At 37.0% G+C, this 21423-nt stretch overlaps 1 protein-coding gene across 6 annotated transcripts in view; it reads right to left on the bottom strand.

Annotated features, from left to right (window-relative positions):
• Positions 1 to 21423, bottom strand: part of RSRC1 (arginine and serine rich coiled-coil 1) — a 422496-nt gene that overhangs the window by 390930 nt on the left and 10143 nt on the right. For 4 of the 6 annotated variants that reach the window (XM_056807600.1, XM_056807599.1, XM_056807601.1 and 1 more), the window contains exons 2-3: positions 15516 to 15718; positions 14619 to 14744 (exon numbers count right to left, since the gene is read on the bottom strand). In XM_056807600.1, coding sequence (XP_056663578.1) covers positions 14619 to 14744; positions 15516 to 15709 — 320 coding nt within the window. In that variant the 5' untranslated portion in view covers positions 15710 to 15718. The remainder of the gene's footprint in view (positions 1 to 14618; positions 14745 to 15515; positions 15719 to 21423) is intronic. The other 2 variants (XM_056807603.1, XM_056807605.1) reach the window with 1 other exon arrangement.

Genomic DNA, 21423 nt, shown 5'->3' with positions numbered 1-21423 from the left:
ACAAGACATTGACAAATAGCACCCAGTATCACATCAACCTGTTCCACTTAGTAAACTAAGAAACAGTAACTGTGACATCTCTGCATAAGTATTCCATTCTATTCCCTAGACTGATGTATATTAATGAGGAGATGGTATTTGAAATGCTTCTTCCACATCAGCATCTAATATGATCAAATTAGGAAATGGGATGATTTATTAAATTTTGTAGAGCTGAAATATTTCTTTATATCGCTCTATGTGTGGTTTCAGAAAGTGAGCTGTTGCTTTCAATTTTTCTACCAAGGATGTGCCTGCATTTCACAGACGAATTATTGTCTTTAAAAAGATTGCAAGAAGGCGAAATGTTATTAAGCAAATGCTCAGTAAAACAAACTAAATCAGTTTTAAAATTCCTAATTTAATGTAAATCTTGGTTGTTTCACTGAAATTCAGTTTGTGATCTTATTAAGTCATATTTGCATTGTACTGTCTTGCTGTAGGACAATTTTAAATTTATAGCATTACCAGGCAGTTTCACTTCTTGACTTTTAAAATATGCCCTAAATAAAATAAATAATTGCAATATATGCACACATTAAGTTCCTCTTTTCATAGATAAGATAAGGAAGCCCAATAGGTTAATAAAAAATACAATGCAATCAAAATTCAAGAACAGACTGATAAACCATACCTGGCAAATCTTATGATTTTTATAATTAGATGCTAGCATGTTTTATTTAAATGCTTATCCATTTTAGACTCAAAAAATGCATCTTGTGAACTTTAAACATTAAGTATGCTTTTCACATCATATTTTCATATGAAATAAGCTTTTAATAACTATGCAATCAAAATCTAGCACTCAAAATCAAAGTAGAAATGAGAGAGATTAAATATAGTGATCAGATTTTTTTATTAAACATTTTCCAATTTCACTCCCCAGTTTCTGACACCATCCCATCCAGAAATTAAACTCTTTGCCTCTTCAGCAATGTCAATACAAGGCAAAACATCCAAGTTTGAATTTCAGCTATTAAGGCATCGTACTGTTGCCTATAACATCAGACTTCTTTGATGTGTTGGTTAGTTTGGTGACTGTTTTTTCTTTCTTTAAAAAAAAAATTCTTTATTCTAAGAAATGGCTTTCTGTAAGGGGGTGGAATGAAGGACACAATGGGAAGTGTAAGTGATCCTAAAACAAAAAATATCAATAACAATGTATTTTTTCCTGTTCAACATAGCCTTCAAGCAGAATGGTATTTGTAGGGCAACCACTATTATTCCACAGTGAAATATATAGATTAAAATGAATGGATGCTAAGGAAGGCTTGATTTAGTATACTAATTTTAAAATAATAGCTAACACAATAGAATGCAGTTATAGTAGCTACAGAAAATTATATGAGAAACAAAAGCAAAATCATTATGTACAGTTCTGGTCCTGGCCCCACATACTCTCTGCCTTGGTTTCACAACAGCATGAAAGCTTCATTACACTGGAGAACTCTGAAACAAATAAAAAAATTTTTCAAAAAAAAGCTAAGAGCTGACAAAATCTAGCTTTTTAAGCTGAAAAAATTTTTACTCCTTTCCTCAGGATTTTTCACATGCCAAAAAAAAAAAAGTAACACATTGCTAAAATATCAATACTGTCCTTCTCTGAAAGTAACACCTCACAAAATCAAAAGAAGCAACATCTCGCAAAACTAAAAGGTCAGAAATGCCTTTATAGTTTTAATCCTAGAAAATGAAAAATCCAGAAAAAAAATTATAGTAAAAAGGGAATAAAATAGAAGCATACCTATACATATAGGTAGATATTTGGAGGGTAGGGAGAAGCAACACTCCTCACCCTAGTTGTTAGATAAAAAATAAGTACTTTGTAAACTTTAAAGCATTAGGTAAATTAAATGTGAGCTATTTGCATCATTATACACGAGGATCCTAGATTTCAAGCTGAGGCCATCTAGACCAATACCTTCATTTTCATAGTGAGGAAACTGAGGACCAGAGAAGTAAGGCCATCCAAGACCTAAGTGGCAGAGGTGGGATTGGAACCAAAACACTGTAACTTCCAAGTCTTTCTACTGTTATCACAGTGATGTCTTTAATTAAAGAATAAATCAGATGTAAAAGGCCCAGTTCTAACACTATCTCAGTTCAAATCAGTTATGGCATATCTACTACTTGCACATTAGTATATGAATGATGGGAAACAAAGGAAACACAAATATGAACGAAGTATTTCTTTCCAAGATGAAAATTATATTTTAGTGGTATTTAAGAGGTACTTACCTAAAGGTACATACCTATAAGTACATAAAGATAGGGAGAACAGAGTCTGATTTCACTAGTTTAGAGCAGGTGTCTAACTTGCAGGCTAAGTCCAGAAACAGATCAAAATGTCAAGGAGAAATGCTCCCCCTCACCAAAAAAAAAAAAATCTAAATCAATATGCAGTCTTTAGGATCTCTTTCTATTTGAGTCTAACACCACTGGGATAGAAAGTTCTTAGTTAGGAAATTTTCTTTTCTACTAGTTGCAGGTATCTTTTCTGCAACTTGTGGTCTGAGAAGGTAGCCTCTACCAGTGGTGTTACCTCAAAAAGAAAGGGATCACACAGGCTGCACACTGACTTAGAAAACAACAAATTAATATTATCTATGTTATATCACATTTTTATTCAATTTCTTAAACATTTTCCAATGATATTTGAATCTGGTTTGGGATATCCTATGAGGGTTTGCAAGCATTCAAGGCCCAGGACACAATTTTAACAGGTCTGGCTCGAGAAAGGTCACATAGCCAATACAAGTCTTTTTTTTTTTTTTAAATTAAAACCCTTACCTTCCGTCTTGGAGTCAATACTGTGTATTGGTTCCAAGGCAGAAGAGTGGTAAGGACTAGGCAATAGGGGTTAAGTGACTTGCCCAGGGTCACACAGCTGGGAAGTGTCTGAGGCCAGATTTGAACCTAGGACCTCCTGACTCTAGGCCTGGCTCTCAATCCACTGAGCTACCCAGCTGCCCCTCAATACAAGTCTTAAAAGTCTTGAAAATCTTAAAGTGTTCAACTTTAGTCTCTCTGATTCCCAAGTCAGTTCTCCATCAATTAGGGGATGTTGCCTCAAACTGGTTAGAGAGATCAAATACAGCGCTAAGAAACTGTAAGAGTTGGGACATCTCTCAGTCAGGATTATCAGAATGAGATGGCATGTGACCTGGATCATGAAGGATTTGCAGGATATTTCAGAACTATACACATCCAACCCTAATATATCAACTGAGCTTTAGTCCCACTTCTCCAACTGCTTTTTAGATATTTCAGATCAGATGTCTTGTAGGCATTTCAAACTCAACATGTCAAAAATATAACTCGTTATCCCCACTGCTCTCCAAAAACTGTCCCTTCTTCCCAACAAATCCCTCAGATTCACAGCTTTGGAGGCATCCTGGAGCCCTCATTCTCATTCGCTCTATTCATGGAATCCATTGCCAGATCACATCTTTTTTAACTATACCCTTCTCTCCCAGTCCAGACCCCCATCGCCTCTCTCTTGTCTATTTTAATAGCCTTCTAATTGGCCTCCAGGCCTCAAGTCTCGTTCCTTCTCCTCCATCCATCTTCCACTTGGCTGCCAAACTGATCTTCCTAAAGAACAAGTCTGGCCATGCTGTCTCTGCCAAGAGAACACAGTCTAATACGACAAGAGAGCAGGAGCCATTTCCCCCTTTCTTTGTATCTCTAACAATTAAACAGTACCTGGCACAAGGCAAGACTTTAACACATGGCTTTAGCTAATTAAGGATTGGTATTTGAAGTCAGAAGAGCAACCCATGTGGAGGTAAAAGGAAGGCAGTTCACTGGAGGAAGTAAAATAATAGGAGATGAGGAAGGTAGACTCGAATCCTAGAGTCCTAAGCTAAGGAATTTGACTATTCAGTAGGCCACAGGTAGCCATGTGATCACCAAAGGTTTCTGAGCAGAGAAGTCATGTAATCAGGCCTCTCTGTTAGCAGAACTAGCTTGCTAAAGATGTACAGGCCAGGCTGCAGAAAAATCAAGGTTGGAGATTCATCCAGGAAGCCTTTTGGGTAACCATAGTTCACATTAGTATCTGCTTCTACATGTATTTCCTGTATCAAGCAATGAGTATTTCCTGGTACATTCACTCAAATGGACTTTAAGCTCCATGTGGACCAGGAACATGCCTTATACTTTGTTTGGACTCCAAGTACCACTCACAGTACCAAATACATTGCTGACATTCAATAAATATGTAATGGCTAATTACAAAAACACATATGACATAATATCTAGTAGAGTAAAACTTAAAATATAATCTAAAAGCATTCTGGCTAAATCTGTATATATTTGAAAGTAGAAAACTAACAGGTTAGAGAAAACATTTTATGGAATAAGAAGAGATATTATTGGATTCCTTATTAGTTCCTTCAAGACAGTTCTTGGAATGAGAGCTGGTGATAGCTAGACATACCTGTACATTTGTCTACACAATAAGAGATCAATTTTCAAGGAGGAAAAGATAGAAAAATGGGGAAAATAATATTAAGAAAATAGGAGACATTAATTCCACAAACAATGAAATGAATATTCTCTAGCCTGCCAGTAGCTTAAAAGAAAAAAAAAATCCAACAGTCAAGATTGTCAATCCCTGCTAAAATAATTACAAATTTTAAAATATATCTATTATTCTAAATTATAACAGTTAGAGTACAGCAAAATCACTAATTTGATATAGTAGAAAGATAAAAAATAATCTATGGTTGGCTATAGTGGCATTTATAGTGGAGAGAACTGGCCTTTGACAAGAAAACCTGAGTTTCAAGGTCTGTCTCTGAGACATATTCAAGGTGTGAACCTGGACAAGTCATTTCACTGATGTTCAGGGTTCTAGACAATTCCTTCAATCAAAGGTTGCCAAACTAAGCATCCCATGCTCTGAGACATTTAATAAAACAAACTGTTTGGTATTTCTTTTGGCACAGAGGCACTGGGGGAAAATTACTGAGACACTAAGAAAGATAGGGAACCTCTGCTCCAAGGCTTTAAGTTGTACAGAAGATAACCTGGATTCATATAATCTCCTCATGTGGGAATCCTTAGAGCAATGAAATCAAAGGGCCAGGTCTTATCCCTAAAAACAAGTCTGACAGATTTTAAAAGATTTTGTTATTAAACAAGGCTAACTTTATGGGAAGCATTAGGAAAGCAGTTGGATGTTACAGGAAATAAAGCTCTGCACCTGGGGTCAAAAGGACTTGAGTTCAACCTGATTTCAGACACTTACTTCCCATGTGACCCTGGGCAAGTCACTACACTTCAGCCTCAGTTTCCTCAACTGCAAAATGAGTTAAAGACAGCGCATGCCTTCCAGAATTATTATGAAGATCAAATGAAATAATAATTGTAAAGAGCTCTGCAAACCCTAAAAATGCTATAAAATGTTAGCTGTTAGTAGTAATAGTGAAGTACAAGTTGATAAAAAACTAAATTTACAATAGGCCTCTATTATATAGTAATACTGTACATTAAAGAATTATTTTATATCATTGAAAGAACATGAATTTCTTGATTTCTTAGTTTGAAAGTATTATTAACTGCCCTTACTTACAAAAAAAGACCTTGAGAAGTTGCAGGTGAGGAGCAGCTAGGTGGCATAATTGATAGAGTACTACTAGGCTTGGAGTCAGGAATACCTGAGTTCAAATCCAGTTTCAGCCACTTACTGGCTTTGTGACTGTAGGCAATTCATAACTCTGTTTGCCTCAAAAAGAAAAAAGAAAAGTTGTAGATAAAACTTCTAAATCTTACATAGTACCCTAATTATTACAAAATCAAAATCAAGTTTAAGCAAATAAGGTTTTTATTGTATTTGGGTTTTTTCCTATCTTTTGGTTAGGTAGCTGACTAAAATATATATTGAAAAAGTCCGTGCCAAAGAGGAAATAATTCTCAAGGTACTCAAGTGCTGACTTCCAAACTATCCTAAGGATACTAAGAGAATGGGAAGTCATTAATGGTATTATTACTAAAAAAAAGAAATATGGGAGAGAGACCCAGTGTGGATATAGTAGTTGCCATTTAGAGATCTCCCAGAATACCCAGGCTTGATCTCTGTGTATTCTAACCGCCAGTTAGTGAGAGTTAAGCAGAATCACTTTCTCTCACTGGGCCAGTTGCACAAATGGCCTTGGAGACAATTGATGTATGAAATCAGTATCTCTTTTATTATAAGAGGGGACACAAACTGAGGATCAGAACAAGGGGTTCCTAACTCTAACCTTCTACATCCCTCAAAAGAGGGAGCCTTTGGGTCTTCCGGCTAACTATTTCTATATAGGTGTTCCCCAAAAGCTGACTAAGCTGCCTATCTATGACCCTCAGTAGCTGGTTAGATTTAGCTCAAAAGCTGTCTCCAAAACCTGTTTTGATTGCTCTCAGGTGGCTAAGTCCACCCCAAGGGGGTCTGACCCCGGAGGTAAAACCTCAAAGTCAATCTGACAGGATTTTTATATGAAAACCTTCTGGAAAGCACAGCAGGTATGGTCAGATCCTTTTGTAGATGTTTCTCAGTCAAACAGAGACCCTCCAAAGATGATTTAGGGGTTTCTCCTTCTCTACAGTCAGGTTGAGGCAGCTAAGCTCTGACAAGCCCACCTTTCCTTCACCCTTCTGGACGGGAAGAGCTAAACCTCCCCCCTCAGGAAGTCACTCACTCTAGCAGTTGTCACTTCCAAACTGTTCTTCCTCTGCCTTCTGCCTGCTAAAATTCTTTCCCTAGAGTTCCTAGCCTGTGCATTAAAGACAGTCTTCCATTTCTCTTAAATCTTATCCTAATTATATTCCTTTCCCATTACATTATTCTCTCTCCCCCTTGAAAGAAGTCAGGAACTATGAACTCATATGCCTAGTTTCTTATTTTTGTAAGAATTGCATAGGAAACTCTCAGAGGATAATATGTAGGTTTTCTGCCTTGTTACCCAATTGACTGGGAAGCATAGAAACACTACAAGAAAAATAGGTGCTATTTGTTGATTTTTTAAAAAGGAAATCATAGCTTTATGAGTACTTCTCCAATGAGACCTCTTTATGTATCTGCTACAACCCTATATCATTTCCTTGAGAGGATCAAAGATAAAGAGAATCTATTTCAATTTCTTGGTTTTACAGCTGAAGAAACTAAGACTTAGAGTTGAGGTACTCAAAATGAGACGGAATATATAGCAAACCAAGAATTTAAACCCAACTGCTGAATTCAATCTTCTTTCCCACTTACCACACCATCTCCTTTGTTGAAAATAATAAAACTACAAATTGTGTCCTTCAAGAAGAAATTCCTATCTTCAAATTATATTCCTTTTCTTAGTATAAAATAGTGAATGATTACATATAAATAAATGGCTGTTCTGGAAATCCAATATTAGTTACTATCTTTAAAAATTAATCATATTAGAAAAAACATTTAGCAATTCATATCAGAATGAGCCACTATTTTCTTATTTCCACAGAAAAGGATGCCTACTTTAAAAAATTCACTAACCTAAATCTGTGACTACTTTATAGCATATTCACGAGGGCCTTTAGTTTTGATTTCTTGAATAAGCAGCAAAATATGCCTCTAGCTAATGAATAAAGATTCATGGCAATCAGCCCAGAGATTCAATAAACAGCATGAAGCACTCATGTGGGAATCCCTAGTTCATGAGTAAGCCTGGCACTTCAAATCCCTAAACCACTGGACACCAGCTGCACTCAATAGGTCTTTGGGATGTGGCATAACACACGGCATTATTACAAGTTCCCATTAGGCAATGAAAGAAAATCAACCCTATTGTATAGTCTTCAATCCACAGGAAGTGACCAGTAACAGCAGCCAACAAACCATAAGGGATGAGTAAAAACCATTGAAAGATGAAAATGTGATAGAAAGATATAAAGTAGGAAGGGGGTCATGTAACACATAAAAAAATAAATAAATAACTTACTCTAAAATTTAGATACTTAAAGGGGAGCCCTTAAAAAAGTCTGAAAATTGATTCTGCAAGTCCCCAGAACACAATCAGGAATAAAACCCGAAACCAAGCAGCATGCATACACTACTCTAAGGCTTCCAAAATACTCATTGTACATTCTCTTACTGGATAGTCCCTGGGACACAATCCAGGGCTTATATATTACACTGTAACACTCAAAGGTGATGATGAGGTGACTGTGTAAGGTCTCCCATCTAAAGGAAACTGCAGACTTTCCGTTAATGTTTTTCTTCTTAGACATATAAAATTAAAGACAAACCATAACTAGAAATAAAAAACTATCCACCACCCACAAATAAGCAAATTCTTTAGAAGCTGCAATTTCTTAATAGGATATAGGTCACCAACTAGAGTTACTTCAAGGAGTAACTTGAAATGAATCATGATTGATATAAAGTTAATAATTTACAACTTTTTACAAACCATATGCAAATTATGAAATGACAAACATATACAAATTATGAAAACCTGGCACATAAATATATATTTTCTAACTGATTTTATTCCAAATCTAAAAGGCACCCTTGAATTCTTTTGTTCATATGATACAACAAAGTTCTCTGTAATATTTTCTCAACAGAAAATTTTTCAAATTTTCAAATTTCTATTTGAAAATGAACCACACAGAGGTTAGTAATAATGCGATTTTCAAGCTCGAGATTATTCAGAGGTTAGTAATAATGCTATTTTCAAGCCTCAAGATTATTCAACATTTTTTGTCTTAAAAGTTCAACTTTTGTGTGTGTGTTTTTACTATTTACATGAGGCATCTATCCAGCACACTGCCTAGAAAATGAAATGTTATTGCTAATTTAATTTTCTTGTTAGCACAAAGCTAACCAGGAAACCCTTTTAGTTTTGACTTTTATTATTTTTAAAAAATTATTTTAAATTATTTCTTAAAAAATACATATATTTATTCATGAGAAGTCAAGTACACTAATATACTGTTAGCGGAACTATGAATTGTTCCAATCTTTCTGGCTATCAATTTGGAGTTCTTTGGGGAAAAGTTTGTTAGGTCTTTAGCCCTTAATGTATTCTGTTACTAAATATAAACCTCAACAAGTCAAAGGAAGTAAAAAAGATTCCCATATTTACAAAAAGAATCACAAAACTACTTTTTGTAGCAATAAGGGACCAGAAACTTGAGTGGATTCCCATCAATTGAAGAGAATGACTAAATAAATTGAGGAACAGGAATGTAACAATCATATTTTATAGTGAAGTCCAACTCTGATTAACTATAATAACCACTCTTGACTCACAACAGAGAGGAAGGGGACTACAGGGCCTGAATATTGCATAGTCTATCAGACATAATCATTGTAACAATTATTTTTCTCAATTGTTTTTTTTCTTTTTTCCAAGGCAGCATTTAACACCAGTGGGGGAATAGAGAGGACAGCATCTTCAGAAATGATTGTGAGGAAAAAAGAGACAATAAAACATTTTTAATTTAATATTTTGTTTTATTATTATTGTGTTATTATTATAAATATCGAATTATTTCCTGTTTTGATCAGAAGAATGTACTGAATATTATTTAATCTTTCTCTGTTGGTTTAGAATCTATTACTGCCTCCAGATCACCATTCTAAAGTTAATAGATAAGTCTATAACTACAGATGTAAACTGTGTAGTAACCCCTTGAGCTTCTTTCTCTACACTCCACAACTATGACCTCAGTGATCTTCATCTGTGAAATAGGAATAATGACATATGTCTGGCCTATATCAAAGGGTTACTGTGAAGATCAAATCATAAAATGTCTGTGAAAGGTTTGATAGAAGAAACTCAATAAAAGTGGAGAGAGCTCTGTCACCGAGAGCTTAGGTAGAGTTGGGTCTCAGTTTCCCATCTATGATACTAGAAGCTCAGCCTCTACTAGACAAAAGATTTTGCCACTCTGAAGCCTTATCTGAATAAGGTATGGCTACATCTCCAATGGGAGCCTGTTTCCCCTTCCTTTGCCTCTATCTGTAGGATGGGAGAGTTAGCCCTGAGGACCTCTAAGAAGAATAAGCATTAGTTAAGCACATGCTATAGACAAGGCACCCTGCTAAGCACTTTACAAATATTCATTCATTTTATCCTTATTACAACTCTGGGAGGTGCTGCTATTATCCCCATATTACAAATAAGGAAACTGAGACAGCCAGGGGTTAGTGGCTTGCCCAAGGTCACCCAGCTAGAAAGTATGTGAGGTCACATTTGGGCTTCCTGACCCCAGCTCAGGGCACCTAGCCTTGGGCTTCTTCTAGGATCTGGATTCTAGGGTCTACCATGCAATTACAGGCTGATAAGACCTCCAAGAATTGATGCAGAGTGAAAGGAGCAGAACCAGGAGAACACTGTACACAGAGACGGATACATTATAGCACGATCAAATGTAACTGACTCTGCTAGTAGCAGCAACACAGTGACCCAGGACGATCCCGAGAGACTCAGAAGAAAGAATGTATCCACATCCAGAGAAAGAACCATGGGAGCAGAAACACAGAAGAAAAACAAAGGATCAATGAAGTGGTTAGAGGAGGATAGGACTGGGGTTTTGGCCTTAAAGGATCACTGCTGCAAATATGAATAACATGGACATAGGCTTTGAGCAACAATACATGGATAGGGCAGGAGAACTGCTTGTCAGCTCCAGGAGGGGGAGGGAAAGAACATAAATAAATTTTTAAAAAATGGGGTAGCAGGACCACTGGGAGAGTCTGAGATGCCAAGGGGAAATCCAGGCAGAAGTGTGGCGCAGTCAGCAAGAGCTGTGCAGCTGGAATTAAGAAATGAGTGCTGAGCATCTTCCCCACAGAAAGAAGATCCAAGGCTGTGAGCAGTTGCTAGAGCACCTTCTATGAGCATCGACAAGGGGCCGCCAAAATATAGTGTGCACTTGACGTGGCTCTTTTGGTGCAGTCAGGGGCTAAGAAAGGCTTCTGTGTTTTTAAGAATAACAAAACTTTATTCTAAAACACAAAAACTATTCTTGGCTCAAGGGCCACACAAAAACAGAGACTGGAGCAGATTTAGTCCACAGATCAGTTGGTGAACCTCTGCTCTATGCCACACTACAGTTCTTTCTAATTCCAAATCCATAATCTTGTGTTGTTTCTTGGAGAGACAGAGACAGACAGACAGACAGACAGACAGACAGACACACACACACACACACATTCACTTCCTGAGCCAATTTATTCTTTTTTTTTTTAAACCCTCACCTTCCATCTTACAATCAATACTGTGTATTGGTTCCAAGACAGAAGAGTGGTCAGGCCTAGGCAATGGGGGTGAAGTGACTTGCCCAGGGTCACACAGCTGGGAAGTGTCTGAGGTCATATTTGAACCCAGGACCTCCAGTAGCTAGGCCTGGCTCTCCACCCACTAAGCTATCCCGCTGCCCTCCTGAGTCAATTTATTCTCATCCATGATTTATGAAGTAGTTCCTATTCACAGGGGATATTAGAGAAGCAGCACCACATCCAGGATAAAGCTCTGGCTTTGTAGTCAGGAAAACCAGAGTTCAAATCCTACCTTTGGTCACGATTCAGAGCATGAACAAGTAGTTACTTAACCTCCTAGGGGCCAGGCCTCTATTTACCAAGTAGCTGCCAAGCGGCAGATCTGCCCTGGGGAGGGCACACTCACTCAGGAGCTCGCATGGAATCACACATCCGAAAAAGAGTAAGTGTAAGCTACAGAGGGGATAAAGAGGACAATGGAGACAGTCCCTGCAGGGCGCCTGGCATTTTGCAGTCTCATGCGAGGAGGAATGCTGAGAGGCTGTACTGTACTGCAGAGAGCCGGGGAGCTGTGCTCCTGCCCTGCCTCCAGTCTGAGCCTATGACCTCAGCTCCCCAAAAGACTTGTGGACGGGGCCAGTCATTTTACAGCAACAAGGGCAATGTGCTTTCCCTCAGAGGCCTGACTTCTCTCCATGAGACATTAAGATGTAAGGAAAGTCTGGTTCATTAGGCCCTACATTTTAGAGTAAAACCATCTGGCTATGCCAAGTGAGATTGACTGAATAACACAAAGGAACCAGTGCCACAGCTTAGTAGCAAAGAAGAGCTGAAAGCAGCCCAGCTCCTTTGGGACTTTGTTTAGCTGGGGCCTAGCACAAGAGGGGGCAATGACAGGGATAAGTGCTCAAAGTCCTTTGCTCTGGAAGCCTCCACTCCCTCTTGCTTTTCAGCTCCCTATATATACTGTCCTTCCCTGTAAAAGGAGGATCCCTGGAGACAGGGACCATTTTTCTTTATGCTTCTATTTGTATCCCTAGTGCTTGGCACACAGTGGGGTTGGTCCAACATAAGGAAATCTATAAATAATAACAAATACCAATAATGCCATTCTAATAATATCCCTGAAATCACATGATTATACTAATGGATTCTAAAAATGCTTTTGACAAAGTTTGAAACTCATTTTCTGTTATAAATACTAGAAAGTATGAAAATAAATGAAATTTTCTTTAATAATATCTATGTAAAATCAAGGGCAAACATTTTATGTAATGGAGAAAGTTAGAAGCCTTTTTAAAATGATCAGGAATAAAGCAAGGAGGGACCATATCACCAACACTATTTAAGTACTAGAAATGCTAGAGAAATTGAGGGAATAAACATAGGTAAAGGGAAAACAAAATCTGTTTTTTCAGCTGACAGAATTTATTCAGGAAACCCTAAAAAATCAGGCCAAAAAACTAATGAAGAAAATAAATTCAGCGAAATTACAGAACATAAAATAAATTCACATGAATAATCAGCATTCCTATCTATTACCAACAAAATCTAGCAAGAAGAGCTACAAAAAGAAATCTAATTCCAAATAATTACAGAAGGTTTAAAATACTGAGGCGTGAGTCTACCAAGATATACCCAGGAACTATATGAATCAAATTATCGAACACTCTGCAAAAATAAAGTTAGATCTAATAAATGTGGGTAGAGCTTTGGGGTAGGCTAAACCAATATAATCAGTGCCATACCAATCAAGGCACTATAAGATTATATCATGGAACTGGAAAAAATTATGAAATTCATATGGAGGCACAAAAGACCAAGAATCTCAAAGAGAAATAATGAAAAAAAAAGTGGGAAGAGAATCATGCAACAGAGAGTCGACAAGCACCGGACTTCAATGTATAGCAATAAGAACGCCTTAAGAAAACATATCCAAAAAGATGACTACCATAGCGCAGAGTTCAATAAACACTAAGTCAGCAGTTATTGGGGAAAGGACTCTGTCTGACAAAAAACTGCTGAAAAAGCTGGAATGAAGTTTGGCAGAAAGTTGGTATAGACCAACATCTCTCACTGTATACCAAGATAACTCTAAATGGACATATGACTTAGACATAAAAGGTGGTAGTATAAGCAAATTAACGGAGCAAAGAAGAAATCACTTTTTAGATCTATGGATGGACTAAACAAGCAAAAAAAGAGGATCACAAAAAACAAAATGGACAACCTGATTACATAAAATTAAAAATATTTCACACAAACAAATTTAATGCAATTAAATCTAGAAAGAAAACAAATTACTGGAAAGGAAAGTCTTTGTAGAAATCTTCTTTGATAAAGGTCTCATCCAAGATATATAAAAAATTAACTGAGTTATAAGAGTAAAAGTCATTCTTCAAGAGACAAATGGCCAAAGGTTAGAAGGGGCAGTTTTCAAAGGAATTCAAGCTATCAAGAACTATATGGGGAAAAAATGCTCCAAATTACTAACAATTAGAGAAATATAAATTAAGGTAACTCTAAGATTTCACTTAATATGCATTTCATGGGCAAAGATGAAAAGAAAGAAAAATGACAAATGTTGGAAGGAAAACCAGGCACTATCAGTGGAGCTCTGAATTGGTCCAGTTGTGCTGAAAAACAATGTGCAACTATACCCCAAAAGATATGAAAATGTGTATACCCTTTGACCCAGCCACCAAACTACTACTAGTCTTCTACCCCAAAGCGATACAAGAAAGAGGAAAAGGACCCCTATACATACAAAAATTTTTATACTAGCTCTTTTCATGGCAGCCAAAAATTAGAAACTAAGGGGAAAAGAGCAAAATAAATGTATGTGAATTATGAAATGGAATATTATTTTGCCATAAGAAACAATGAAATGGACAATTTCAAAGGAAACTAGGAAGACTTCCATGGTTCAGAGGGAAGTGAGCAGAACCAGAAGTATAATTATAAGATGACAACATCACAGAGAAATGTAACAAAGTTGGTGAGAAACCATGAGTTCAGATATCTAAAGCTCAAATGCACTACCTGCCTCCTCCCAGATAGGTGATGACCTAAAAATGCAAACCAAGATACAGTTCTGGGTATAGCTATACTGAGAACCTTTTGCTGGACAAAGGCATATTTATTATGAATTTCTTTAAAAAAATTTTTAATTTTCAATGGGGGGTTGGAGGCAGTACTCTAAACACAGAAACTAAGTAGATTCATGAAAGGTGAAGAGGAAGGCAGTTTAAGGGGAGAATTTAACATTTAAAAAAAAAACTAGCTTTTAGATGAAAATAGTGCAACTTGATTTTTTAGGGGGAAAAAAAGAATCTACCTTCTTGTTCTACTTTTTGACCTTGATCTCTGAGATCTATAGGATTTTCCTCGGCCCCTCGATCTACTCCGACTTCGTTTTCTTCTAGATCCATAAGAAGAGCTACTACTGGAACGGTGCCTGCGTCTGAAACAATTTTACATTGATTATGCTTTAATGGGAATTGGTTGATGATGTTGCTTCTATTGATAAGAATAATAGAATTTTACAGATTTAAAATATCACCAAATTTTTGTCTTATTTGTACCCTTTCCTTATAAGATCATATTTTCTATAGTCTTTTCTGAACACCCACCCTAACTTCTATACCTGAAAATATGCTCTCCTTCAACTTCCATAATAGCACCTTTCACATTTCTTACTGAACATATAACACTCTAATTTCAAGTTGGAAATATGCCTTATGCACAGAACTAGAAGACAAATTCCCTGCAGGTAGTGACTATCATATTTTAATTTCTTTTTAACTTTCCACAGCACCTGGAATATTGCTTTGCACACAGGAGACAATACTTGGTGTTTAATTAAGTAATTAAATGTTAAGCATGGAAAAAGTATTCCTCTATCTCTCCCTCCTTTAAACAAACAGAAACAAAACAAAGTAATTCTCCTCTAATAACATTTCTATCCAGTGGCTGAAATAGTAACTACCTGAAGGTATTCCAATTCCAGAGCAGTCATCTTTCTAATAATGTTAGCTATTCCGATATATACCTATTTTGTAGAACATAAATGCCTCATTAAAGTGTCATAAGAGTTTTATGCTTATGTTTTCTAAGATGAAAGTCTGGGTTTTTCAACTGAAGATAAATAGCACAAAAGCCCAAGTTGTTGAGTTTATAAGCTCTACACGGAATCTCCTCCCCTTTGCTGAATCCTTTCCATTTCTGAGCTCACCTTCTGTCATAAGAATGTGAGCGTGGCTGCAGATCTCTAGACCAAGATCTTGACTTTGACCTTGACTTCCTTCCTGTTTTCTTTCGGCTGAAGGTTCTGCTCTCCGAAGAACTACTTGAAGAGGATCGTCTTCGATGTTTTTTTTTCCTCTTACTTCTACTCTCTTCTTCAGTGTCTGATGAACGACGTCCCATTTTTAGAAGCTGAAGTTAAAATAAAAATTTAATTCTTTCTAATACAGAATTGTACTCTATATTATGCACACATATTATTCTTACAGATGTTGGATAAATTCAGAATAGTATTTTGTAAAATTAAAGTCTTATTTTTAAAAGGCTGTGAATGTGCCAGCATCCTTGATGTGACATGAAAAATAGCTAAGTTATGGTTTTTTGGCATTTCAAAGAAATTGCTTTTAGAATTGATGGCTGATTTAAATTTTCCCCAAAATCTTCAAATGCTTTACAAGAAAGCTAATGCCAGTAAAGAACACTAAGGAAGTTTTCCTTTGTATCTTATGCTACATTTATCATCAGAAAGCATAACATATGTTTGGGAGATTTTTTACATAGTCTTTCAATTTCACATTTTCTGAAAACAAAAAGGTCTTCAAAACAAAGGCTTGAAACTAAATTTATTTCCAGCCTTTTCCTAAAAGAAAAAAAATTTTTAAACATTGTATTAGCTCACTCCTTGTGAGGAAAAAGAAAACATTCAAGGATCTATCTTTGTGACCTTGACCAAGTCATTTTAGCTTTCTGAGCTTCAATGCCCTCATCTATAAGATGAAGGATTGGGGTATATGGTCTCTAAATTCCCTTCTAGTTCTAAATTCTATGATCAATTCAGAAATGTATGTACAGCTAGACTTAGAACTCAGAAAAGAAATATTACACACTCTGTAGACAATATTGATGTTTATTTACATATATGCATATATGGATGCCACATTTTAAGAACATGGATAGGATGCAAGCTCCATGAACTCAAAAACTGTTTCATTACTGACTTTGGATCCCCAGTACCCAAGAAAGGGCCTAGCATCAAGCTGGTGCTTACTAAATATATACTAATGAATATCATTAGATAGAGAACACCCAGAGGAGGCAATCTGGACAGTGAGGGACCTCAAATTATGCAACATGACTTCTTTAGCCTGCAGAAAAAAAAGGCTTGGGGGGTGGGGAGGGAGATGGGATGGTATTATAGCTGTCTTTATTCAAACAGTTGTCACCCATAAGTAGAATTAAACTTTTTCTACTCCGGCCCAGGTCAGAACTAATACTAAAGAACAGTTCATAGAAAATAAAATTTTAAGATTTGAAAAGCATTTTGCATACATTATCTCATTTGATCCTCACCACCATCCTGTGAAGTAGGTTTAAAGATGGGGAAATTGAGGCTTATAGAAACTAATGTCTAAGCTAAAAGCTAACATCAAGGATGATGTCTAAACTCAACATCCAAGGTAGGATATCATCCCAAGTTTTTCTGACTCCAAGTCTAGTACCCTCTATAGAGGTAAATTTAAGTCTGATGAAAGGAAAAACCTCCTAACAATCAGTGCTATCTGGAAGTACAATAGACTGCCTTCTGGGATAGTATGTTTGCCCATACCAAATGTTTCTAGGCAAAGAACGTTGAATATGTTTTAGGCGGAATTTTTCTTCAGGTTTTTATTATACTAGAAGGCCACTGAGGTCTCCTAAATTCTACAGATTCTATGCTGTAACACACATGAATACAAACATGCCCGCACACACACACACACACAGAGGAGTACACAGCACAAAAGGATAGAGCTTTCCTCAGAATTAGAGACTTAGATACAAGTTCCATCTCTCATATAATGACTATGTGATCTTCTACCAAAGGCACTACCAACCTTCCTGGAGAGAGAAAGAAAGGGGAAAAGAAGCCAAAGGAGAAAGTAAGGAAGACTGATGACTTTTATGTAAGATATCCAGAAATGTACCTGGAACAAGGCATACTACCAAGGAAAAATATTATCTGAAAATAAGGCAAGCTGTTCATGTGGCAAGACCCAGTGGTATTCATGAAATGTAAAAAAAAAAAAAAGGCCTCAAGGAAAGGCTTCAGTACAGTGAGTGGCTTCTCTTCTGAGGATCCTTGGAAAACCATAAACAAGAATAGTCCAAGATTCTTAAGCATAAATTAGATGACTTGCACTTCCAGAGCGAACACTGACTGGCATCAACAACACCATAGAGCCAGTGAAATATTGGTCATCTAAAAATTACCCTCACTCCCATATTTGCCAATCTCACAAAAACACACAAGCTCAAGCTGGACAATGGGATAATGGTTCACCCTGTTAACCACACTCTCCCTATTTTCTGCTCTAGAACACAAAGATCAGGTCCAGGGGCTATGCCAGCAAAAATAAGCAGAGGAAAAAATTCAATTCTGTATCGTACTTATGAGAAAAGAGAAAGGGGGCATAAAAGGTCATCATTTTAATTTTAAAAGGCATTTATCTACCATAACAGATAAATTTATATTTATTGGGGGGGGGGGGGGAGAGGGGGATCATAAAAGGGACTGGATCCTAAAAGGAACCTAGCCAAAAAGTAGTTTGATAACAAATGTCAAAGAATTGTAAAAAATTACAATTCAGAAAAACTGTGCATGATCTGTGATTAATCTCAACAAGAAAAAGCTACTCTCTTTCAGTTAACTTGGATTTAATTTTTTTATGACTACTGTAAAAGTGAGTCAGTCAATGGTGGAAATCAGACTAGATTCAAAAACTATCTTCTCTAACGAAAAGATAAAATCAGAGAATGTTCAAACTTGAAAGAAATTTAGATCATTTCTACTAAGCCTCTCATTTTACATGATGAAATTGAGGACAAGTGAGGATTAATGACTTAGCCCAGACAAATAGTAGAGCTAGCACTTGGACCCTGGTCTTCTGACTCAAACTCAATGCTCTCAAAAGCTTAAGGCAGCAAATTAGGAAAGCTGGGGTCTATTCTCAGCTTTGTTCCATGATCTTGGGCAAATAATGTCATCTCTGCAGAACTCAGTTTGTTCATATGTTAAAAGGAGAAGGCCAAACACGATAACCTTCAAGGTTCCTTCCATTTCTACCATTTTATGATTATAAATTCAATTCAAGAGTGTTTAGTCACTACTTAGATAACAAGCTAAGCTTGTGCTAGCAGTTGAGTGCAGCATATAATCTAATAAAGGGATAGTACTCACATATAACTAATTAGAATATGTTAGAATGTGACAAATGCATGGGAGAGATGAAACAAAAAGAGATGAGAGGTTGGGAGGGAGGGATCACTTCCTGCTAGGCCCATTGGCAAATTTTTATAGAACATATAATACTTAGTCTCTCTTAAAAACTTTTAGTAGGCAAAAATGTTGAAGGTGTTCCACGCATGTGGCCTATGCCAGTAAAAAGATAGGAAAAGGACAGGTAGGAAAACTGTATACAAAAGGAAGAGTCAAAGTAGGAAAAATGAAATTATTTGAATGACTGTTAAGTATCTATAATTCACCATTTCTCTAGTTCATCCCCTTTACATATTATTATTACTTATTTGTTCAATGTTTATAGTCACAAGGTATTTCCTTTATTTCTATCTAACTATGATCTGCCTCAAATACAAAAACTTGGAGGGCAAGGACTAGAGCTAACTTAATCTATAAAGGATTGGGTTTCAGGATCTCCAGAAACTCATTCTACTAGATGACAAGAAATTCAGAGTTCTTCAGCACCCACATCCTAGCCCTGCCCCCCCCCCCCCCTCAAATCCTCCACTATCTAAGAATGGTACCTGGGGAAATCTTATCTTTCTCACCTGGCTACTTTGCTAGACTGAATCATTTAGGAAGCCTCAAACGCTTTCCTACTTTCACTCTCACCCCTAGGCCAGACTTAATCATGCTGAGTCTTCTTTCCTGGCTATTTCTGTGTTCTCTTCCACCACGCTGGGAGCTCCTTGAGAGCAGGAACTATCCTAGTGCCTTTCCTAGTGTCCCTAGCACTTAGCCCAGTGCCTGGCTCATTGGAGGTGCTTAATAAATCTTTACTGAGTCATGACTCTGAGGGTCCTATGCATGAAGAGGAACATGAAAGCTGTCTGACAGGACAATGAAGAGACCGAACATTTTATAGGAGTCCCACAAATTGTCTTCTTGTCGATTCAAATTAAACCACTTGCCAAGAGAACAACCAGTGCAGAGAACCCAACAACAATTTGATTGTGGCTGCTGATACCTAGGAGCCCCAAGATAGTTCTTCATGGACCATCTTCACCCAATTCCTTATACAAAAGAACTAGATAGAGGCAAGGAAAATACTGACTCCTGACAACTATTTTAGAACTTTCAGATGTTATTCTTTACATGAAAAAGAAAAAAGTCCCAACACACACTCTATGTTGCCAACTGGAACCAAAAGGGAATCATCTATGGAGATCATAAAGGCTGATAGTGTCAATTTTACTGCATTTCTGTGTTAAGACTTTCGGTCATTTTTACAGTTTTTAAGATAGTTTTTGGGATGGTGACCGATGTCTTCATATTAAAAGAAAAAAAAGTCAATGAAGACAAATACTCTCAAGCAGCACAATTTTTTATTCTTTCTTCAACGCATTAGGTCTAAAACTGAAATCATCTTGAACTATAAATCTGCCTCTCCCCTCTTTATTCTTTCCCCTATTTCCCCCCAAGATCTCAGGCTCCTTGACACACATCCTCATGTCTATGTCCAATCAGTTACAACATTCTGTCATTTCTATCTCCCATTGCAACTACTCTAGTTCAGGTTCTCATCGCTAAGTCACAAAATTCCAAAATTGGAAGGGGACTCAGAGGCCATACCTGAAAAACAACCCTTCCACAACATATACTAGCAGCTATCTAAATTTGTTTGAAAGGTCTCCAGGAAGTAGGATTTCCATGATTTTGTCTTTTGTCAATAAAATCTTCCCAAAGGCTATCTATACTAGGTGCCTTCACTTTCTTAATCTCATACAATAAGGTTTTGGCCTTTATAGTCCACCAGAACTGCTCTCTCCAAAGATACCAATGATGCCTTTGTGGCCAGATCCAATGGCCTTTTCTCAGTCCTTATTCTCTGACTTTCCTGAAGTCTTTGACATAACTTTCTCCTCTTGATACTCTCTTTCTCTAGGTTTTCTGGACAACCCTTTCTTCTGGTTCTCCTCCTACCTCTCTGACCCCTCCTTCTCAGTATTTATTTGATCCTCCTTCAGATCACATGTTCTAATCTCAGGTGTCTCTTAGGTTTCTGTCTTGGATCCTCTTCTCTCCTTCTGCTACATGACTTCACTTAATGATCTTATCAGTTCCCATCTCTATGCTGATGATCCCCAAATCTATCCTACACCAAACTTTCTGCTGACCTTCAATCTCACATATTTATTGCCTTCCCAGCATCGGAAACAGTATGTCTAGTAGACATCTTAAACTCAATATGTCCAAAATGGAACTCATCTTTCTCCCTAAATTCCACTCTTCCCCCATTACTGGAAGGCAAGACCATCCTTGAAGTCCCTCAGGCTCACAACCTGGGCATCATCCTGTGTTGTTCATTATCTCTTACCCTCCATATCCAAACCATTGCCAAGGCCTATCTATTTCATCTTCCTAATATCTCTTGAGTATACCCCCTCCTCTCTTCTGACATTGCCTCTATACTATCACCATCCCCAAAAGGCTCTTATCACCTCACTTCTGGATTATTACAATAGACTGATGATGGGTCTGTCTGCTTTAAATTGCAGTTCTAATCATGAAACTTGACTTCCTATTACCTCCAAGAGCAAATACAAAATGCTGTTTGGCATTCAGCATCCTATATAATCTGCCTCCTCGATTTTCTTCAATTAGGGAATAGCTGAACAAA

This window comes from Monodelphis domestica, chromosome 8 (assembly GCF_027887165.1).
Source record: "Monodelphis domestica isolate mMonDom1 chromosome 8, mMonDom1.pri, whole genome shotgun sequence".
Taxonomy (NCBI): Eukaryota; Metazoa; Chordata; class Mammalia; order Didelphimorphia; family Didelphidae; genus Monodelphis; species Monodelphis domestica.
The sequence above is the reverse complement of the archived record's forward strand: the minus strand, read 5'-3'. Positions and strand labels throughout refer to the sequence as shown.